Source organism: Engraulis encrasicolus, chromosome 10, assembly GCF_034702125.1.
Source record: "Engraulis encrasicolus isolate BLACKSEA-1 chromosome 10, IST_EnEncr_1.0, whole genome shotgun sequence".
In the NCBI taxonomy this organism is placed as follows: domain Eukaryota; kingdom Metazoa; phylum Chordata; class Actinopteri; order Clupeiformes; family Engraulidae; genus Engraulis; species Engraulis encrasicolus.
In genome coordinates, this window is record NC_085866.1 from 21,533,187 (window position 1) to 21,552,885 (window position 19,699).

General features: G+C 41.6%; 2 protein-coding genes across 2 annotated transcripts in view; one reads left to right on the forward strand and one right to left on the reverse strand.

Moving 5' to 3' along the window:
- The window catches only part of LOC134457636 (arrestin domain-containing protein 3-like), a 5,462-nt gene extending 339 nt beyond the window's left edge, over positions 1-5,123 (reverse strand). Inside the window, exons 1-6 of the mRNA XM_063209639.1 lie at positions 4,801-5,123; positions 4,290-4,350; positions 3,768-3,915; positions 1,947-2,043; positions 1,377-1,636; positions 1-447 (exon numbers count right to left, since the gene is read on the reverse strand). The exon at positions 1-447 is cut by the window's left edge and continues 339 nt beyond it. Of these exons, the coding sequence (XP_063065709.1) occupies positions 1-447; positions 1,377-1,636; positions 1,947-2,043; positions 3,768-3,915; positions 4,290-4,350; positions 4,801-5,059 (1,272 nt within the window). The 5' untranslated portion in view covers positions 5,060-5,123. The remainder of the gene's footprint in view (positions 448-1,376; positions 1,637-1,946; positions 2,044-3,767; positions 3,916-4,289; positions 4,351-4,800) is intronic.
- Positions 5,124-11,304: 6,181 nt separating this feature from the next.
- LOC134457637 (arrestin domain-containing protein 3-like) lies at positions 11,305-18,807 on the forward strand. Its single transcript, XM_063209640.1, has 6 exons — positions 11,305-11,620; positions 13,071-13,131; positions 13,573-13,720; positions 13,927-14,029; positions 14,173-14,432; positions 16,031-18,807. Exons 1-6 carry the CDS (start codon positions 11,365-11,367, stop codon positions 16,274-16,276), a joined length of 1,074 nt encoding a protein of 357 aa, XP_063065710.1. The 5' UTR covers positions 11,305-11,364; the 3' UTR covers positions 16,277-18,807.
- The last annotated feature ends 892 nt before the right edge of the window (positions 18,808-19,699 follow it).

Here is a 19,699-nt window from a genome sequence, read left to right on the forward strand (position 1 = left end):
TGCTGCCCCTGCTGCCCCTGCTGCTTTCTTATTGGTTGGCCAAGCGTATGCTGCGCCTGCTACTTCCTTATTGGTTGGCCAAGCATGCGCTGATGGTGCTGCTTCATTCTGCTGGATTGACCAATCATATGATGGTGGCGCTTCTTCATTCTTCTGAGTTGGCCAATCATATGCTGGTGGGGCTTCTTTAGGCTTCTCAGTGGGCCAATCATATGCTGGTGGGGCGGCTTCATACTTTTGGATTGGCTGGCCACATGCCGGCAGTGCTGCTGCCTTGTTATGGTTGGGCCGATCATGCTCTGGCCTTGCCTTTTCCTTTTTATGGGTTGGCCAATCAGACGATGGCTTTGCTTCCTTCGTATTGGTTGGCCAATCATGTTCTTCTGGCAGCACAATCAGAGGAAGTTTTATCTGCGGATCTCTGGTCATGGAAACACTGAGAACGGCCTGTTGAAGAGGAAAACAATTGTCACTGGTCAGTCAAAAACAGTTGAAACCCCGTTTGTAAGATTCAACTGCTTACATTTCACAAGTTCAAGGAGGGGATATATTATATGGCTCATTCTTTTGAAACTCGGAAGTCGGAAACCCCGACCCCTGCCTCGGGCATAGAGGAAGTCCCTAGCCTGATAAACCAGACTAAATGTGAGATTGGATGTTTAATTTAGTCTGGCCCCGATGAATGATACATCCGAAGATTGTTGATGAGAACAACCCGTTGTCTTTCAAACCGTACCCGAGCCTATTAGGCCAACGCTCTGACCAATCAGCGCCATCTTTCTTGTTGTTGTGGTTTGCCAGATTCAGGGCAATTTGGCAGTTCACGGCTATGGATGAAGGCTAGACCAGTCGGAGGTTTAAAAAAAATGACTGCCAGCGGGTGGCGCTAGTTTGCTAGGCTAGGGAGTCCCCGCATTCTTCAGTGACAATGTAGGTCCCTAAGCAGTACAGATAGTAAGGTTCTAACAACACCCTTCAGTAAGCTACCTAGGCCAATAATTTCAACAAGTGAAACAGTCTTAAACAGTGGCGGTATCCACCAGATATGTGGATAGAGAGTCTATGGTGCTTTACTCTATCTACAATAATAGAATGAAAACAGCAGATGCAAAACCACACACTACACACATCCTGTAAAAGGAAACTGTTGGCAACAAATAGCAGCTCATTGGAAATCTTAACCTATTTGTGTGTGTGTGTGTGTGTGTGTGTGCGTATGCGTGTGCGTTTATTCCAGTTAGATACAGTTAAAGTTTCCATAAAGTTATGTTGAGTGAGCCCATTTGTCAAACATACATGCTAGGGAAGAATACAGTAATTATTCCTCTCCCTATAGCCTACTTGTCATGCCCAAGTTGTCTGAACTCCAAACTGACCTTGATCCTGTACTCCACCTTGATGATGCGGCAGTTGAGGACGGAGGGGAGCAGTTCCTTAGGGATGGTCATCTTCTGTGTTATGGTCTCTGATGTAGACGACTCCAGGGGCTTGTGACCCTTCTCTTTCAAGATGTCGTTCGTGACCACACGCCTGCGTCCCTGAGCAAAGAAACTCTGCTTTTGGTAGATGTAGAACTTGGGAACGATCTTGCGTGTTGAGTTGTTCATGATTTCGGCAATGACTGGCACCGCTTCTCCTGTTTAGAAGTAAGAAGAATAATGAAGGGATAAATAGACACATCAAAATAGTATAATCTCTGGTAAACCCAGCCAAGAGTTCTGTGGGGTTCTCTCCTAAGCTCAGGCGACACTGGAGAAGGTGCCTATATGTTTGATGGTTGTAGGCCTACCTGTCTTTTAATTTCTTTTATCCTTGTCTGTCTTTTATTTAACCTTTGTCATTTATATTTCTATGGACCATTGTGTCTGTTACAAATACACATTACATTACTTTTTTTTTTTAAATCCAAAAACGTTGGGGTAAAATGTTAACAGTACTTAATATACCTTGGTGGTAGGCCATTTTGTCTGTAAAAATGTTCATGGAAATATTTCCAGAGGCAAAGAATGATACGTCTTTGTCTTTGCTCCCATACTGCGGTGCCTGGAAAATATCAAAACAAAACAAAGAAGAATGATGACACAGAGGTCTTAAACCTGTGGAAATCACACACACACACACACACACACACACACACACACACACACACACACACACGCGTGCACGCGCACGCGCACACACACATACACACACTCTTGGGGTTGTGTTTTTATGTTTGCAAACATGTTGCTGCAGAGCTGTCATGCAGCAAGTGGTAGTGGAAATAATTTCAGGGATTTCAGTATACCCACTTAAAATTGATTGATCCATTGTTTTGAATAGCACAAATATATACAGTATACCCACTTCAAAATATACTCAAATATACAGTATACCCACCATAAATAAGTAGACTACAACACTGTTTTGGTCCTCACTGAAAGTGATTAGCCAGGCTACGCCCTCCAATTGACGCAACACCTTCGGCCTTGCTTCTAGTCAGGCCACGAGCAATATAGAAAACATTTGGTTTAAATTTCGGCACAGCCTTTTCTAGCCTCAACCAGTAGCAAACCAAGAGAGGCGGGTGGGAAACATTATGCGCAGGGTCAGACCAAGTCTCGAACAGAGATTTGAAAGTCGATGATATAATCAGGCTAGGAAGTTATGGGCGTGCTGCTGAGGCTATTAGATGAATGTAGTTTATCCATTGGATTCATTTAGAGCAAGTTTAGTTTAAAAAAAGCTGCACTCTCGGGTGTAATACTTGCCGTTTTAATCTATTGGGTTAGCATGACAGACAGACGTTTAGGCCTAAACTTTCTTCAGACGCTGAAGAAGGCTTAAGGGGGATTCATACTTGGCGTGACTGGCGCTAGCCTCCTTCATACTTCACTCGCGACCTCACTCGCGACCTCACTCGCGCCGTCACGTGACCCAAAATGACGTCACACGCCGTGGCGCAAGCTGCCGTGGCGCGACGTCGTGCACCCCACATTTTTTGTAACTTGTCGTGCGCCACCAGCGACCATGCAGGTAGGCAGACAAAGCAGGAGTTGCGAAGAGAGGCTACAACTACTGTAGGCTACTACAGAATGGATCCTGCATCATTTTGAGGATAATAAAATGTCCTAGAGAGTTATTTTATCTTCTCTCTTAAATGTTGTTCAGTGAAACAATTGTTTACTTTGTTCAGAAGCACGTTGTGTTCGGCGATCTATTTATAAATTCTGCCGCCAGAACAATGCTCTCACATGGTCTTGGAATGATCTGGCAATGTAGGCTACAACAAAAAAATATATGTTTCAATGTGGTAAGTCACAAGTCAGACGTTCAGTAGCCCTACAGCAGCCGTGTTTGGCTTTCTATTTTATACATCCGTAGAACTCACGCTGCGAGTTGCGAAAGATACTGCCGTTTCTCTCATGAACAGCAGAGGGCACTTCCGACAATGCGAGCGAAAGTATGTAAGGGCGCTTTTGAAGTATGAATAGTCTGGCGCAAGTGATGACGTCATTAATGGTTCTCGCGCCAAACGCGCCAAAGTGCGCACGTGAAGTATGCAGAGCCCTTTAGGGTGAAACTTCTGTCTGTCATGCTAACCCAGTAGATTAAAACTGCAAGACTTACACCTGAGAGTGCGTTTTTTTTTTTTTTTTTACTAAACATGAACTTTGCTGTTTGCTCGCATCCAAAGACCTTATAAGAAACAGTTGGGAGTTGAGCGCACTTTCCTAAAATAAGACATTAATTTAGAGCAATACATGATGTACTACAGAAATCATTACCGTAAGGCCAGGATCTGCCATGTTGGGCTTTGAGACGAAGGTGAAGTTTGTCTTGGTTTTCTTGTCAACATGTAGAGATCTGCTCAGTCTGGCAGTCAACCTGTATCTGATTTTGCCATATGAACCTTTGAAAGACGATGGCATATCTCTGTATTGACAAGCAAAAGACAAGGAGAGTATAAATTGTAGCATCGTAGATTGACATTTGAGTGTAGAATTATGACAACTGATGTGCATATTTTCAGACAGGAGTAAAATTCAGAGCATTTTTCACATTCCACTGCGTGCAAATACCATGAAATGACACTGAAGTGACCCTGAACGTACCACCTAAATTTACATCTTATCCAGCTTGACAAATTATAGTGTTTTAGCCTTTTGATGGAATTTAGAAGTCTTGACAAACTTGTTCCGATTTGGTAACTTTCTTTATTTTTTTGTTTTCAGTTAGGCCTGTGTTGTTTGTGTAATGTAGTAGCATTACAATGTATTAAAATGTACAGATGCCGATGTTAAACTTACTTGACTGGAAGCTGAAATGAGAATGGGTACACATGTCGACCCACTACAAGCTCCAGGGACCCTGTTGCAGAACAACAAAGTTCCATTCAGGAAATCACATACAGTATGAATGATGCTACAAACACCAGGCTGGTGAGCTTTGCTTGTGAAGCATATACAAGAAAAGATCAAGTCACAGAAATCTCCCTCAACAAAATTCCTTTAGCAAAATATATCATTAAATTCAGAGGGTGCAAATAAAGTGCATGTGATCGTTACTTGAAGAACTTTTTTTTTCATTTAAAGCAATGGTTCTCAACCTTTTTTTAACCTTGTCATTAGCCTGCTCCTTCAGTATTTAGAAATAAAATAAAATGAACCTCAATGGCAACTAAGCACAGCCCCTCACAACTGTATCCTTCTCAATGTCACCTTAGGCTCCCTAACATCCTAACGTAGAACCCCCATCGAGAAACACTATTTTAAAGCATAATATTATTTTCATTATTATTATTTTAAAGTAGTATATTACCAGAAGGACTCTGCCACTCCTTCAGTAAGAACTTCTCCTCAGAATAGTATTTCTCTTTATCATAGTACACCACTGTAGTTTGGCCGTAGTGCTCACTCCACATGACTCTGGCTTTGCCCTTTGCCTTGATGGCCAAGCTCTGGATCTTTGTTGGACTGGAGACATGGACGGTGACTCTTCCAATCAAGTAATCCCCATTGGAAAAAGTATTCTTCTCATTGATCGCATCATAATCCACAGAGATTTTTTCAATTCCCATGGACAGACTCTAAAAATGTCCAAAAGATACGCCTGAAATCAGCAAAAGAGTGACTTGTCGTCACTAGCTGTTTCGTTTCGTCTCCTGGCCTATATATGGGCACTGACTGTATCGTGCTGAAAACCTGCCACACCGGTTAGACAGCAGATCACTCGTGACTGTAGTAGTACCAGACCCCTCCCCAGCATGACAATAGCCAGTCACATGCAGGCTTGGAATTTGGAAGGATTTCAATCTCAACCATTCACCTGTCAACAACCCTATTAGCATACTACCTTTCAGCAATACCTGTGTGCTGGGAGATAGTATGCACATATAGTACCTAGGCCTGTATTACGAGTAGCATCATTGCAGTGTGTTAATAGAGGAACAGAATCCAATGAGCCATGAAATATATTATATATATTTACATTATATTTATATTATCTTGTTTTGTGTCTATATTACATCACATAGCATTTAGCAGACGCCTTTGACCAAAGCAACTTACAAGGAGGACATTTTAGTAGGAACAGGGTCTATCGGATGATGCGTTATATTATATATATTTATATTATATGTTTATATGATCTTGTTTTGTGTCTGTAGGATGATGTAGCTGCCCAGAAGATGTCAATGGGGCGGAGTATGTTATCAACAGGCAGCTTGATTGAGTTGGAGCTTGAAGTGACTTGGGCCACTCTGAAAAATATCAGATTAAAAAAAAAGACGTGCATCTCCACATCAGAACCTTTTTAGCTCAAATATTTGATTGGCAGGGCTGAAAAGGAGGCCTTGGCAAATATGGATATTTGATGTGGTGAGCAGTAAAACCAAGATATCCATTCCCTCGTCAAAAAAGGGCAACAAGATGATGACTGAGTGAACGTGGAACTGAACAACTTCCTGTCAAAGGCAGACTCAGTGGCATCCCTCAAGGTTTACATTGAGGGCTGCAGTCTGCCTTTGACAGAAAAAATGGCCAAGAAAATGAACCTGTAAAAGTAGTGTCATCTTATAATTAGGATCGTCTTATTCGGGCCATCATGTTGGAGTGTAACATCAATCTGTGTGTGTGTGTGTGTGTGTGTGTGTGTGTGTGTGTGTGTGTGTGTGTGTGTGTGTGTGTGTGTGTGTGTGAGAGAGAGAGAGAGAGAGAGAGAGAGAGAGAGAGAGAGAGAGAGAGGTTTAAAAAGTCCTTTATTGGACCAAAGAGTCAAATTTTTACAAAGCCGTCAGAACATCTTCATTTTTTTTAGCAAAGACAAGCAAAAAAACAAAAACAAACCAGTTCCCTCCTCACAGCCTCAACACCAACCTCTCCTCCTCATCCACCTCACACAACAGTCCTCCCAATCCCCAAATTCCCCAAAAAGAATCAACATCATTCACCAATTTGTAATAGGCGAACTCCACCTTGACCCTACACCCCACCATCCCCTTTAAAACTTCCACAGGGTCTGTTGTCCCCTCCCCAAGATTTTTATTTTTTCGGGTTCGCCATATGGCCAACTTGGCTGAGGCCACAAAGAAATTGAAGAGGCACACTTTCCTTTTCACCTTAACCATGTAAGCAGGACCAGTGACAAAACTGCAGTGTGAGAAAGGCAGCTGCAACACATTTGTCCACCCCTGCAAACAAAAAAAGAGTCCCTCCAGTCTTTTGCAAAAAATAAACAAATGGTCCACAGTCTCCTCCTCCCCGCAAAACAGGCATTCCCTCCCCACCGCTGGATTCAGGTGCGCTATGTGCCTATTGGTGGCTATGGCTCCATGAACTAAGCGCCACTGTAAATCAGCATCACGTTTCTCCACTGGAGGCTTATACAAGGACCTCCAGCACGCCCTTGAAGAGAAAGCTTGCCCAAACAGCTCCGACCACCTCCAGGCCCCTGCTCTTCCCAATATAGTCTGGTGCCTCACTTTGACGCAGGAGTCGTAGAGAGCCTTCTTGCAGAAATCTGTGAAGAGTCTTGGCTCCAGTGCCTCCTGCCACACCGGAGCCCCTCCACTCCCCACCAGTTCTGCGTTGATAGCATCTTCACTGGGGGATAGAGAAAGAGAGAGAGAGAGAGACAGACAGACAGACAGACAGACAGACAGACAGACAGACAGACAGACAGACAGACAGAGGGAGACAGAGAGAGACAGAGAGAGGAAGAGATGGTTGATGTTCATTTGTGCCCATGGGTATGACGTTGCTGGTCTGTGGTGCGAGAAGGATGGGTGATGCCCATGTTCGTGGGGCCATGTTTATATGCCCGCGTGGCGCGTGATGTTTGTGTACCGATGTGGCTCTTTGCTTTGACACAGTACAAAATGTGCCTCTTGGTCTACGACTGGTTGGCCACCACTGGTATACAGGCGGTGTCACATTAGGTAGAACACATAGAAGAAAAGCAACCTGTAAACATGTCTAAACATAATTTTCTAAGAAGTTTAGCTGTATTGTAAGCTACCTTTTGGATCTGACGTGACATGTCATTGCTCATCCAAAAAGCTTTATCGGTGCTGGTGGTTGAAGTAGAAAGGAAACTTGAAATCAATACATTTAACAGCTAATATGATTTAACAGTTGTTTCCACTAATGTGCTTTCCACTATTCATCATCTATATATAGATTGAAAGTTGTATGTGAAAATTTGAAAATGACAGTTGAAAGTTGAATATGATAGTGTTTTTTCATAATTTACTGAGTGTCCCAAAGCTTTTGGAAATGCTTGTGTGTGTGTGTGTGTGTGTGTGTGTGTGTGTGTGTGTGTGTGTGTGTGTGTGTGTGTGTGTGTGTGTGTGTGTGTGTGTGTGTGTGTGTGTGTGTGTGTGTGTGTGTGTGTGTGTGTGTGCGTGCGTGTATGTGTGTTGACTCAACTCTTCAATTTGACCCCAGAACAGCACAAAGAGACCATCGAAGACCATACAAAGACCTCTCCACAGCACCCCGGTCTGCAGGTCCATATCCCTGTAGTACCCATATCCCGATGGGTCCGAACACTTCCTAGTCTGTCTGGTGCTGTGCTCCAGAGGCTACCTGCAGGGATGCCACTACTGGAAGGCCAAGGTGAGTGGGACCAGGTTGTGGCTTGGGCCCCAGACTTCCTCAACCCACATAGCCTGTGCGAAAGCTAAGAGAATCTGTCTCTGGAGGGTGGGAGATGGTCTGACCTTACTCTGCCATTTGCTCTGCCATTGGAGTTACTCTGCCATTGGAGTTCTGACTTCAGATAAAAATTCAAATTGTGCTTTATTAGCATGGCTGTTACGATATGGTGTTGCAAAAGCATACAAATAACAAGACAAAAGTGTGAATAGTGCTACCTTAACCAATCAGTAACAGACTTTGCGGGTGAGTTCTTGCTGATTGGCTAAACAGTGAGTGAACCGAGCAAGGAGGCTTTCGCCAGATTAGGTGCGGAGCCAAAACCTTTGGTGGAAGTACATAAAATGGCGTCGCCACAGGCTACAACCCCCAGTCCTGGTGGTAATGGTTTGAGTCACTGGAGCAAAGTAGGTTTAAGTGACTTGGGCAGCTCTGCTCTCCTGTGCTACAGTTTCCTTTAAAAATACCAGATTAAAGAAACAAAGACATGTGTCTCCACGTCAGAATCTTTTTAGCTCAAATATTTGACCACAAGGGGGCCTACTGAGCCCATAAGTACAGTATACATATACAGTAAATCAATCGCCAATACTGGGGTGAGTTTCTCAAAAGAGAAGTTGTTAGCCTGTTAGCAACTTCGGTAGTTGCCAATGGGAAAATGCATTGAAAACAGCAAAGTAGCTACTGTAGTTAGCAACTTTGGTTTTGAGAAATTCACCCCAGGTCTTATTATCAGGGTACTAAGTGTGTTGTGATACTGACTGATCCTGCATGTGGCTATTGCACTTCTTATTCTAGTTCTTAGTGTGCACTGTGCATGTGTGTGTGTGTGTGTGTGTGTGCGTGTGCGCGTGTGTGTGTGTGTGTGTGTGTGTGTGTGTGCGTGTGCGCATGCGCGTGCGTGTGTGATTATTGTCAATATCCTATTTTAAATGTTTTAAATATACATTGTAGACTGGTCAAACACAATTTCAAACTTCTTACTGCTAACCCTGTTACATAGATGTTTGACAAAAGTACACTTGACTTGACTTGGTTATTGTGGTGCTGGGGAGGAAGTAATGGAAATGGAACCAGATACTGGTTGCCAGGTTGCGATAAGATAAGATAAGATAAGATAAACTTTATTTTCTCTTTGCACAGAAGTTTGTCTTACATGACACTTCTCCACAATCCACATATAAACACACATTAAAACACATAAAACACAACTGACTGTTACATAACTGACCTTGAGCATCAATGGATATCAACCATCTTAGATATCAAGCAGGCCACCCACAACCGAGATATTACATTGAATGACATTACATTGCATTTAGCAGACGTTTTTTTTATCCAAAGTGACTTTCAACGAGAATGTGAATTATATGTCGCATGAACATTAGACATTGTTATGTAAAAATGAATGTCTTTAAATGTGTACAATTAACTATTATTTAGAATGCTGTTAGTGGATCATAGCACACATACACACACACACACACACACACACACACACACACACACACACACACACACACACACACACACACACACACACACACACACACACACACACACACACACACACACACACGCATGCATACACCGACAAATTGTCTGTGTTTTATTTTTTTCGGGGTTGTTATTTCTACTGCATTACACTTTACGACTTTACAACGATGGTGTCATTTGTCCCTAGCCCAGGAGAGAGGCAGACCCCATATTTGGCTCCCCATTACATGTACTGACTGAGGGAGGTGGAGGAGCTTTCAGATGGTTTTGACCCGGGCCCAGCCAAAAGCTGTAAGTGGCTCTCTGCAGGGTATTGGCTACAGTCCCTGGGGCAAATTAGGGTTAAGTGCCTCGCTCAAGGGCACTTTAGCCATTGCAGTACCTACTGGGTTAGGGTGGAATTCAAACATCAATAACCATTAGGCCACAGCTGGTTGTTGAGATCAAGGTGCGTGCGTCTCTCCATCTGTGCGTGCGTGCGTGCGTGTATGCGTGCGTCCGTGCGTGTGGCAGATGACATGCAGTTGTAAATGCTAGACTTTGACCTGTAAATATCCTATCATGTTTCATGTCAACATGTAGGGTCAAAGGAGACCAAGTGCTCAGCTGCCTTTTTTGCACTAATACAGGCCCATGTTTTGTAACCCTTCCAAAGAGAAAAGAGAGACATAAAAAGGCATATCACAAAACATAAAAAGGCATATCACAGGCATACTGTTTTACAATAGTGAGGTTCCTTTTTTCCTTTTGGTTGAGAGAATGATTTTAATATGTCAAGTATTTTTTTTATTTATATCAGGACTCCCCCTGACACCCCACCTAACCCCCCAACCCCACCCCTCTCCATTCAATGCCCCTGTTTGTTGGTATGGTCTGAGCCTTGATCTTTGGTATAGTGTCAAAGCCCCAGTTTGGTACCCCAAGAGGCCTGGGGTCTAGTCCCAGCGGGGGAGATATTCATAAAATATACAAGTATTTACACTCCCTTTGGAAACGTATTAATAACTCCAGCAAGCAATCGCTGGCAATAAACTTCCTCCATGATGTCGGTGGTCTTATGACTGTGACACGGATGGAAAGAACGCAATCAATGTTCACTTTCCAGGACATGTGACTGTTAAGGTGTGGAAACAACTGTGCGTAGCTTTTATCTATCTAACTGCGAAAAATTTCCATCATAAATTGGCAACTATATCAACAGGTGGACATACTGCCTGCATGGCAGTAATTACCATTGAGGACACAGAGGTCACGTCCTCAGTATTTTTTTTCAGTAATGTAAAATGTATCTATTGATGAAGACCGATATATGATCAACAATGATAAATTCAGTCTATATACACCACCCCCATTTATCCTCAAGGCAGTGATATATGAAAACAAAGAGTTTGACTGAAATGTTTGAAGCATTCTAAATGTACAGTAAGCAGTACAGCATGCAGCATTTGTCCCCGGTATTTGAAAATGTCTGGTTACGGCCCTGACTGCCTGTGTGTTGCAATCTTATACGGCATGTGACTGGCTTAGGTCATACTTGGGCGGAGTCTTGCGCTGTAGGTGTTATCGTACACCTGATGTTGCCCAACCAGTGAGGCAGGTTTCCATGCCTGGTGTATAAAGCATAACGGAGCCAGTGTCAGTATAACAGTCCTTTTGACAAAGTAGCGGCAAGTCTCTCTTCTGCTGTATCAGGAGCATCTTCCATTTACACTTAGGAGCGACAGTACAATACATGGGAATCGAAAGCATCTCTGTTGACTATGATGCAATCAATGAGAAGAATACTTTTTCCAATGGGGATCACATAAGCGGGCGAGTTACTGTTCATGTCTCCAGCCCAACAAAGATCCAGAGCTTGGCCATCAAGGCAAAGGGAAAGGCCAAAGTCCGCTGGAGTGAGCACTACGGCAATAATACCACAGTGACGTACTCTGATAAAGAAAAATACTTTTCTGAGGAGAAACTCTTACTGGAGGAGGGTCCAGCTGGTAATACAATTATTTGTTTAATATAATATAATGAAGGAAAAATCTGCACACTGTTGCTGCTCAACGATTTTATTGAACACAACTTTTCGACCTCAGGTGGTCTACGTCAAGTGTATTAGGTGAGCAGAAACAGTGTGCGGATTTTTCCTTCTTCTTTTACGCACGTTTGTTTGATCCAGCACCTGTTTTACTGGATGTGCGCGCATCACTTACACTTCTTTTGTAATATAATATGATATAATATAATATAATATAATATAATATAATATAATATAATATAATATAATATGATATAATATAATATGGGGAGCATTCAGGTAAATTGGGCCACTTTTCAAATTCAGAAAGACTGATGAAATCTGAGGAAGAACATCAATACATTAACCAAATTTAAGTTTGATTGCATAAAGTGACTCATAATCTTTCATTTTATTAAATAATGTAAAAATTATACAGTTTTACAAGTTTTAGTGACAGGTGTGTCATCCTGGATGGAAAAAATGCATTCAGGTAAAATGGGCCACCTATTCAGGTAAAATGGGACACCTATTCATTCCAATGGTAAAATTAAGAATTGCACAAAAGAAAAATCAAAATTAGTGACGATTTTAATATTCCTCCACACATCTGTTTCCAAAAATGTATCACTACTTCATTAAAAGAACTCCCCTAACACCTCCATCTTCAATAATGGTCACAATGTTTTGTAGAAAATATGAATTGTAAATCCCATAGAAAAAAAGCGGCCCAAATTACCTGGAAGGGGCGGCCCACTTTACCTTAACATGTTCAGCCAAAATGGGCCGATGTTTTCATATTCAAACCTAGAAACATATCCGTTTTTCCCGTTTTTATCACATCTGAAAACAGTATCATCCTTATTTTACCTAGACGATTTCTTATTTTGGCAAGACTGAAAATTTACTTTCTTCTGTCACTTTCCATATGAGGGTTCCCCCTGCCCATCAAAAAATATTATGCTACTCAAATGACTTTAAACAGATAGAGTAGTAATGTTGCAACAATTTCAGTACATTTGTGGTGGTTGGCCTGTGGAATTAAAAGAAGTGAGACACCCAATGCTTATGAATATATAAATATTCATTAAGATAATTATGCACAATTTGACCTTCATTTGGACTATACTTGTTGCACATTTGTTTTAAAAAAAAAAGTCAAGTATGGCAGGTAGCAGGCTTCACTCAGGTTTCTTGATTAATTTTGAGGGTGCTGGCCCAAATAAAATACTTAGAATCAAAGACAAGGACACTGAGGAATGCACACACCGAAACGCGTCTGTGCACAAAAATAAAGAAAACAGTTTGATGCAAGGTGCGCCCCCCTCTCTTTCATTCTTAAAAAAAAAGTCAACATCTTGTGCAGCTTGATCGGCGGGGGGGTGTTTCATATAATTCTTTTCCTGAAATGTACCTTACTTTACCACCTCTAGGGTCCCTGGAGCTTGCAGCAGGACGGCATGTGTACCCATTCTCATTTCAGATCCCAGACATGTAAGTTCAACATCACTATCTGTACATTATCACATACATTGCATAAGCACAGGCCTAACCCACAAGTTTGCAAAGGTTTCTGAATTCCATCACAATGCTACATCACAAGAAAGAAGATTGTGCTTAATCCGTTATGCTAAATAGTTCACCGTCACGTCACACCAATATTTTCTGTATATTTGAATATTACAGTACAAACAAACACCAAGTGCAAAACAATACCATGTGGGAAGAGCTCTGAATTACATTACATATAAATTATATTTGAATAGGCTACATCATCAAGGAAACAGCCTAAAATATAACTGGACGTCAAGTAAAGCAGATCGATCATTCTGTTTGAAAGCATGTGCAGTACAGTACAGTAACTCTACACAATGTAATGTAAGTTTTATAACTTCTCTCCTCTCTCTGTCTGCCATTTGTCAACAATTTGTACAGAGACATGCCACCGTCTTTCAAAGGTTCGCATGGCAAAATCAGATACAATTTGAAGGCCATACTGAGCAGATCTCTACATGTTGACAAGAAGGCCAAGACAAGCTTCACCTTCATCGCAAAGGCCTATAGGCCAGATCCCGGGCTTATGGTAAAGATTCATATCATTTTGTGTGTGTGTGTGTGTGTGTGTGTGTGTGTGTGTGTGTGTGTGTGTGTGTGTGTGTGTGTGTGTGTGTGTGTGTGTTTGTGTGTGTGCTTGTGAATGTGCGTGTGTGTTCAATAGTGCTTTGAGATTTGATTGTCTGCCTCTAACACATCCTTATTTTCCTTTGTCTTGTTTTTCGCATACTGTAGGTCCCGCAGTATGGGAGCAAAGACAAAGACGTAGGCCTATCATTCTTTGCCTCCGGAAATATTTCCATGAACATTTCTACAGAAAAAATGGCCTATCACCAAGGTACTGTAGAGTAATGTTTACATTTCCCAACCCCTTATTGCATGAAAGGCACAGAGATCTGTATCTTTGTATCATTTTACTTACTGTGTGTGCTACATCGTACTACGTAAGTGCACCAAAATACATTTCTTACTTGTAAACAGGAGAGGACGTGCAAGTCAAGGCAGAGATCATCAACAGCTCAACACGCAAGATTGTTCCCAAGTTCTACATCTACCAAAAGCAGAGCTTCTTCGCTATGAAACGCAGGCGTGTGGTCACGAAGGACATCCTGAAAGAGAAGGGCCTCAATCCCATGCAATCGTCTACATCAGAAATCATGACACAGAACATGACCATCCCTAAGGAACTGCTCCCCTCCGTCCTCAACTGCCGCATCATCAAGGTGGAGTACAGGATCAAGGTCAGTTTGGAGTTCAGACAACTTGAGCATAACAGGGATATAGTCTGTATTCTGCCCTAATTTGACAAATTCAATGAACTTATTTCAATTAATTTTGATAAGATTAAACTGACTTTGACTTGTCTTTGGTCTTTCAAATACATAACTTTGTATGGCATAATTTTCACCACATGCAGCTCGCATAGTAAGTAAGGTACAGTGCTACTAACGTGTGCTGATGTGTTGGTGCAGATGGGCCTGTCGATGGGCCTATTCACTCTTTACTGAAAACACTCAACTATATTTAAGGACTGTTATGCCTTGTCCACACCAAGAACGCCCTACGCTTCCTGGTAGCGGAGGTAGCAGAAGATGATTTGCCTTTAATTTGCTGCATTCGCTCTGGACGCGGCATTGACATGTTTGATTTAGCTAATCACATTACGGCTCTGGCTTGACAGCATGGGACATGGGGAGATATGAATGTTCCAATTGGTTTTCGACCCTACCAGGCCGTAGCTCATTACCATAAGATTAGCTGACTTTTTCTTGTTAAAATTCGCTCTGGTCACTCAGTTCGCTTCGCTCCTGGCGAATTCACTCTGGTCGCGCTGGTCGCGTGCCCTCCATAAATAAATAATGACTTCCACCGATAAGTTAGCGTAGGTCACTCTTGGTGTGAACAAGGCAGTAACCAATTAAGAGTTGGTCATTGCTATTGTAAGGTTAACACAGCTATTTTTAAATAAGGTTATAACAGCTTTTATTATTATATTATATTATTAAAATTATAATATTATTAAATTAAAACAGGCTCTGCGTTTATGGGTTTTAAGGGACACAAAGTATTGTGTGGTTTAAACTTTGGCACACCCTTTTCTGGCCTTGACCAGTTGCAAACCGAGGGAGGTAGGTCAACCGTGCCATTCGGGAAACGTTAATCGTTATGGAGGTCAGACCAAGTCTCGAAGAGATCGATGATATCGATGATAATCAGGGTAGGTTAAAGGGACACAAAGTAGGATTTCAAGTGAATTAACTCATTATCACAAGTCAGCCATAATGAGTCAACAGGCAAACAGTAACTCTCCCGACTCTCTCACTTTTTGTGATCCGCAGTTAAAGGTTGCCACAGAACTTGTAGTGAGAAAATCTGACTTGCAGCAGTCTGCGCAACACACATGCACACTTTGCTATTACAATACTTTCAGTTTAGAGTTTTCTATCCAGAATGCATTGTAATTTCGCAGTGTGCATGCATGCTGCACAGATTGCCACAGCATGCACCATAACGAGTGTGCCCAACGTCTTGAGTGAGGAAAAAAACCCTAATATACCAACACACCCCTCAAACAGTTGACGACGACTAACGAAAAGGTAGTCAATGTTTAACACGTCAAAACACGGCGTTATACATTTTCTGTTACCAGAATGGCAATGACCGAGTCGTAGTGCATTACTAAAGGCCCTGTGGTATGTCATTGTAGAGTAGTATTATGGTAATTAAACTTTCAATGACTATTACAGCGTGCCTCAGATGGTACGGAGTGCGTTATGGGGCTACACCAACTTCACAAATATTTTGACTGGATAGTGATGATTGCTTTCCCCTTCAACAGGCCGTTCTCCATGTGTCCATGTCCAGAGATCCAGAGATCAAACTTCCTCTGATTATACTGCTACAAGAACATACCAAGGAAGCAGAGCTACCAGCATATGATTGGTCTACTCAGAAAATGGAATCTCCTCCACCAGCATATGGTTGGTCCACCCAGACGAATGGAGATGCGATGTCAGCGTATAATTGGCCAAATCAGAATGAAGCAGCTCCACCAGCATATGATTGGTCAACCAATAAGAAGTAGACATCAAAGCCTGACAAAAAGAAGGAGGCAGGAGGGCCAGAGAAAAAGAAAAAGAACTGGCCATATGAAGAAGACCTACTGTGACTATTGACAATCACATCCTTATGTCCTTTACATTTTGTCAAAGATTCACTCCAGTTGTACTTGAATAACAATGGGTTAATATTGCTTTTAACTATTATTAGGGGAATAGTGTAGTTCTCTTTTGCATTCATTACCATTCTACAAGCCTCCGATTACTGCACTAGTTTACAATTTATTCATATCTATTGCCTAAAGGCTCATAATCTCTGCTTTATCTAGCTACACTCTGTAAGGACTGTAGCCCGATGACCTGACAATCAGAGGTGCAATAAAAGCAGAACAGATTAGATGTCATATATGTGTTTTTGTGTTTTCTGTTGTTGATAGAACAGTCAAGAGTATTACAGGAAGACAGTGGAAGAGAGACATGGTGTAGGGTTGGGATATGACCCAGTACAGGCTGGACTCGAACCTATAGGGAACGCCATAGTCATGAAAGCCAATATGTGGAGGGCTTAGCATGTTGTGCAACAGCGTCCTGATGTTATCTATTGTTAGGGACCTTGATGTGCAAAATGCAAAAGAGTAAGGAAAGGAGGGACTGCAACACCACCTGAGACACACCTGAGATTATGAGGCTTTAGGTCAGGGGTGGGGAACCTTTATCATTCAAGGGGCCACTTCAAATCCTTCCAAGGGCCAAACAAATCCTTCAAGTGCCGTAGTATAAACACAAACCAGGATTTCCCCCTGCACTTTAGGTCTATATTGAAGGCAGCCACCTTTAACCCTCAAGCGACCGGCCTGTTTTTGCGACTAATCTGACCGAGTGGGGTCATTTATGACCCCAAGGAGTTTATATAGAAATACCACTATATAAATTATTTTTTGGGGTTCATTCAAATTTATTTACATCTTGCACATACTTGTCCCTCATCTAAAGCAAAAAAATGTGAATTTGAACATTTTATTGTTTTGCTAAAAAATAGTCAAACTTACATACGTATATGCTAAATATGATGTATGCCCTCATTTGCATATGTAAACATCAAAATACAAAAAACATCCAATACATTTTTTTCTTCTCTCATCATCAGTAATCAACTGAGAAAGTTTCATGGTGATATCTATCATTTAAAATGTTTAGCCTATTCACTTGTAGTAGTCTCACCATAATAATACAGTATATTTATGCTAATTATGGAAATTGCTCAAAGTGAAACTTTGAGAAACCAAGCTAAATTCTATCCGTAAGGCCCATAGATGACATTTCTGCAATAAAACTTTATGGTACTCAACATTTCTGGGTTCATGAAATCACAAGATCAGAGAATTTACATAGAAAAAACCACGTCTCAAACATATAACCCTATGCACACTCAAAATTTCTCTGAAACTTTTTCTGGACATTGTAGCTGTGAAAAGGTGTCTTCCACATATATTAGAGCAAAGAAATGATTCAACTGATGCTTCAGCCTTTGTATAGCCATAAAATAAGGAAAATTCTAAAAACGCCATTGATTTCTACACTGATGACTTGTTTCCTCCCTCTTTGTTCTTCAGGATGACTTCCATTTCATATTCTCATCATGTGTCTAGGACCACTGTGCCATGATATCAACAAATATTGAGCAATAACAGAGGAAATGCTACCTGGGTGCCCTCACAATATGCTTTGTTGGCTATCGCAGGGGTGCCCTATTTATTTATATAATATATTATATTTTAATACTATAAATGTTTATATTGTGAATATTTTAGGTCTGCTGACCATGGCCTGCCCAAAGACACAAAATACAAAAATCAGAGTTTGAAAATTACAACAACAATGGACATTATAATGTTGAGTATCTCATGGATCCTCTCGGGGTCATAAATGACCCCAGAGGTGTTTTGATTATAAATCCTACATAGATGGTCCAAATCTCACAAAAATTCACAACATGCACAACATATGTATTGACAAACTCCTAGAAGGACAAGTTTTTCTGATGAAAATTGCCGGAATGGTGTATGAAAATATGTGCCCGGGGTCATAAATCACCCCAGTCGGTCGCTTTAGGGTTAAAACAGACCCCACCTTCTCTAGGTCCCCTGAATATAACTTCATTGTATTGCAAATGTAATTTGTAAGATTCCTTTACAAAATATGTCATATTTCATGTGAACCTGCTTAACATCAGAATTGTGTCGGGGGCCGCATAAGACAACCTCCCGGACCGTAAATGGCCCCAGAGACATAGGTTCCCCACCCCCTGCTTTAGGTCGACCGTCGCTATCATGAGTTTTGTTTATTCTTTTTTTACTGTGGTTGGTACACATGAAGCGTTCACAAGTCAGATGTTGCCATACTACATTTGCATAGCACTGTGCAATAGGCTGAGTTCCTCCCCGTGCATCGGTTACGTGTCTGTCATTTTTTTTTGTATGAATGTCGCAACACTACTGGCCAGTTCACCATACATTTCCTCCATTCAACGCTTCTACAAGTATTGTACTTCAATCAATGTTCCTTATTTATACTTTTTATATATTTCATTAAATGTGTGTGACATAACATATTGCTCTTTTGGTCTTTGTGTTGTTAATCTTGTGTCTCTTCATTATTGTGCCGTGCTGCCATAATTCAGTTTCTCAGCTTGTGATCAGTTATGATTGACCAAGTCTGTCTGTTGATTCACCAGCCTTTCCAGGTTTAGTCATTAAAGTGTAAAGAAACCCCCTACACTGTTCATTCCACCAACATACTTTATTTTAAACTTTAAAGTTTGTTGGTGGAATAGACAGTGTGCTGGATTTATTTACACTTAAATGGCAACCCCACAGGGATAGAATCCTACACACCTGTCCAACTACAAAGGTATGCAAAAAACTTGATTTTGAACAGGTTTATACACTGGAAATGTTCATGCAGTTTTGACTTGACACAGTAGTACCTCAAGTCTTGTGTAGGCCTTTACGGTAGACCTAAATTCACTCACACACACACACACACACACACACACACACACACACACACACACACACACACACACACACACACACACACACACACACACACACACACACACACACACACCAAAATCAATGAGAAAACTACTGGTAGCACTTAATGCCACAGAGGTTTAAAATCCTGTTGTGCACACATGGTACCTCTACTTCAGAGGGAACCTGTGCAGTCCCACCTGAGGTTTGCCAACGGACATCAGACTGGTTTAGGATATGATAAGGAGGTGCTGTAGTCAGATGAAACCAAAATCAAGCTGTTTGGCATTAACACAATTCAAAGTGTTTAGAGAAAGAGCACTGCTGTCTATGATCCCAAGAACACCTTCCTCACTATCATGCATGAAAGTGGTATCATTATGGTTTGAGGGTGTTTGTCTGGCCAAGGCACAG

What these genes read in the sequence shown, in the direction of transcription:
- LOC134457637 (XM_063209640.1), top strand. Translation starts at nt 11,365, where the DNA reads ATGGGAATCGAAAGCATCTCTGTTGACTATGATGCAATCAATGAGAAG. An exon ending in TCATTTCAGATCCCAGACAT is followed by an intron (nt 13,132 to 13,572) that starts GTAAGTTCAACA and finishes CAATTTGTACAG; the next exon opens with AGACATGCCACCGTCTTTCA. An exon ending in GGCCAGATCCCGGGCTTATG is followed by an intron (nt 13,721 to 13,926) that starts GTAAAGATTCAT and finishes CGCATACTGTAG; the next exon opens with GTCCCGCAGTATGGGAGCAA.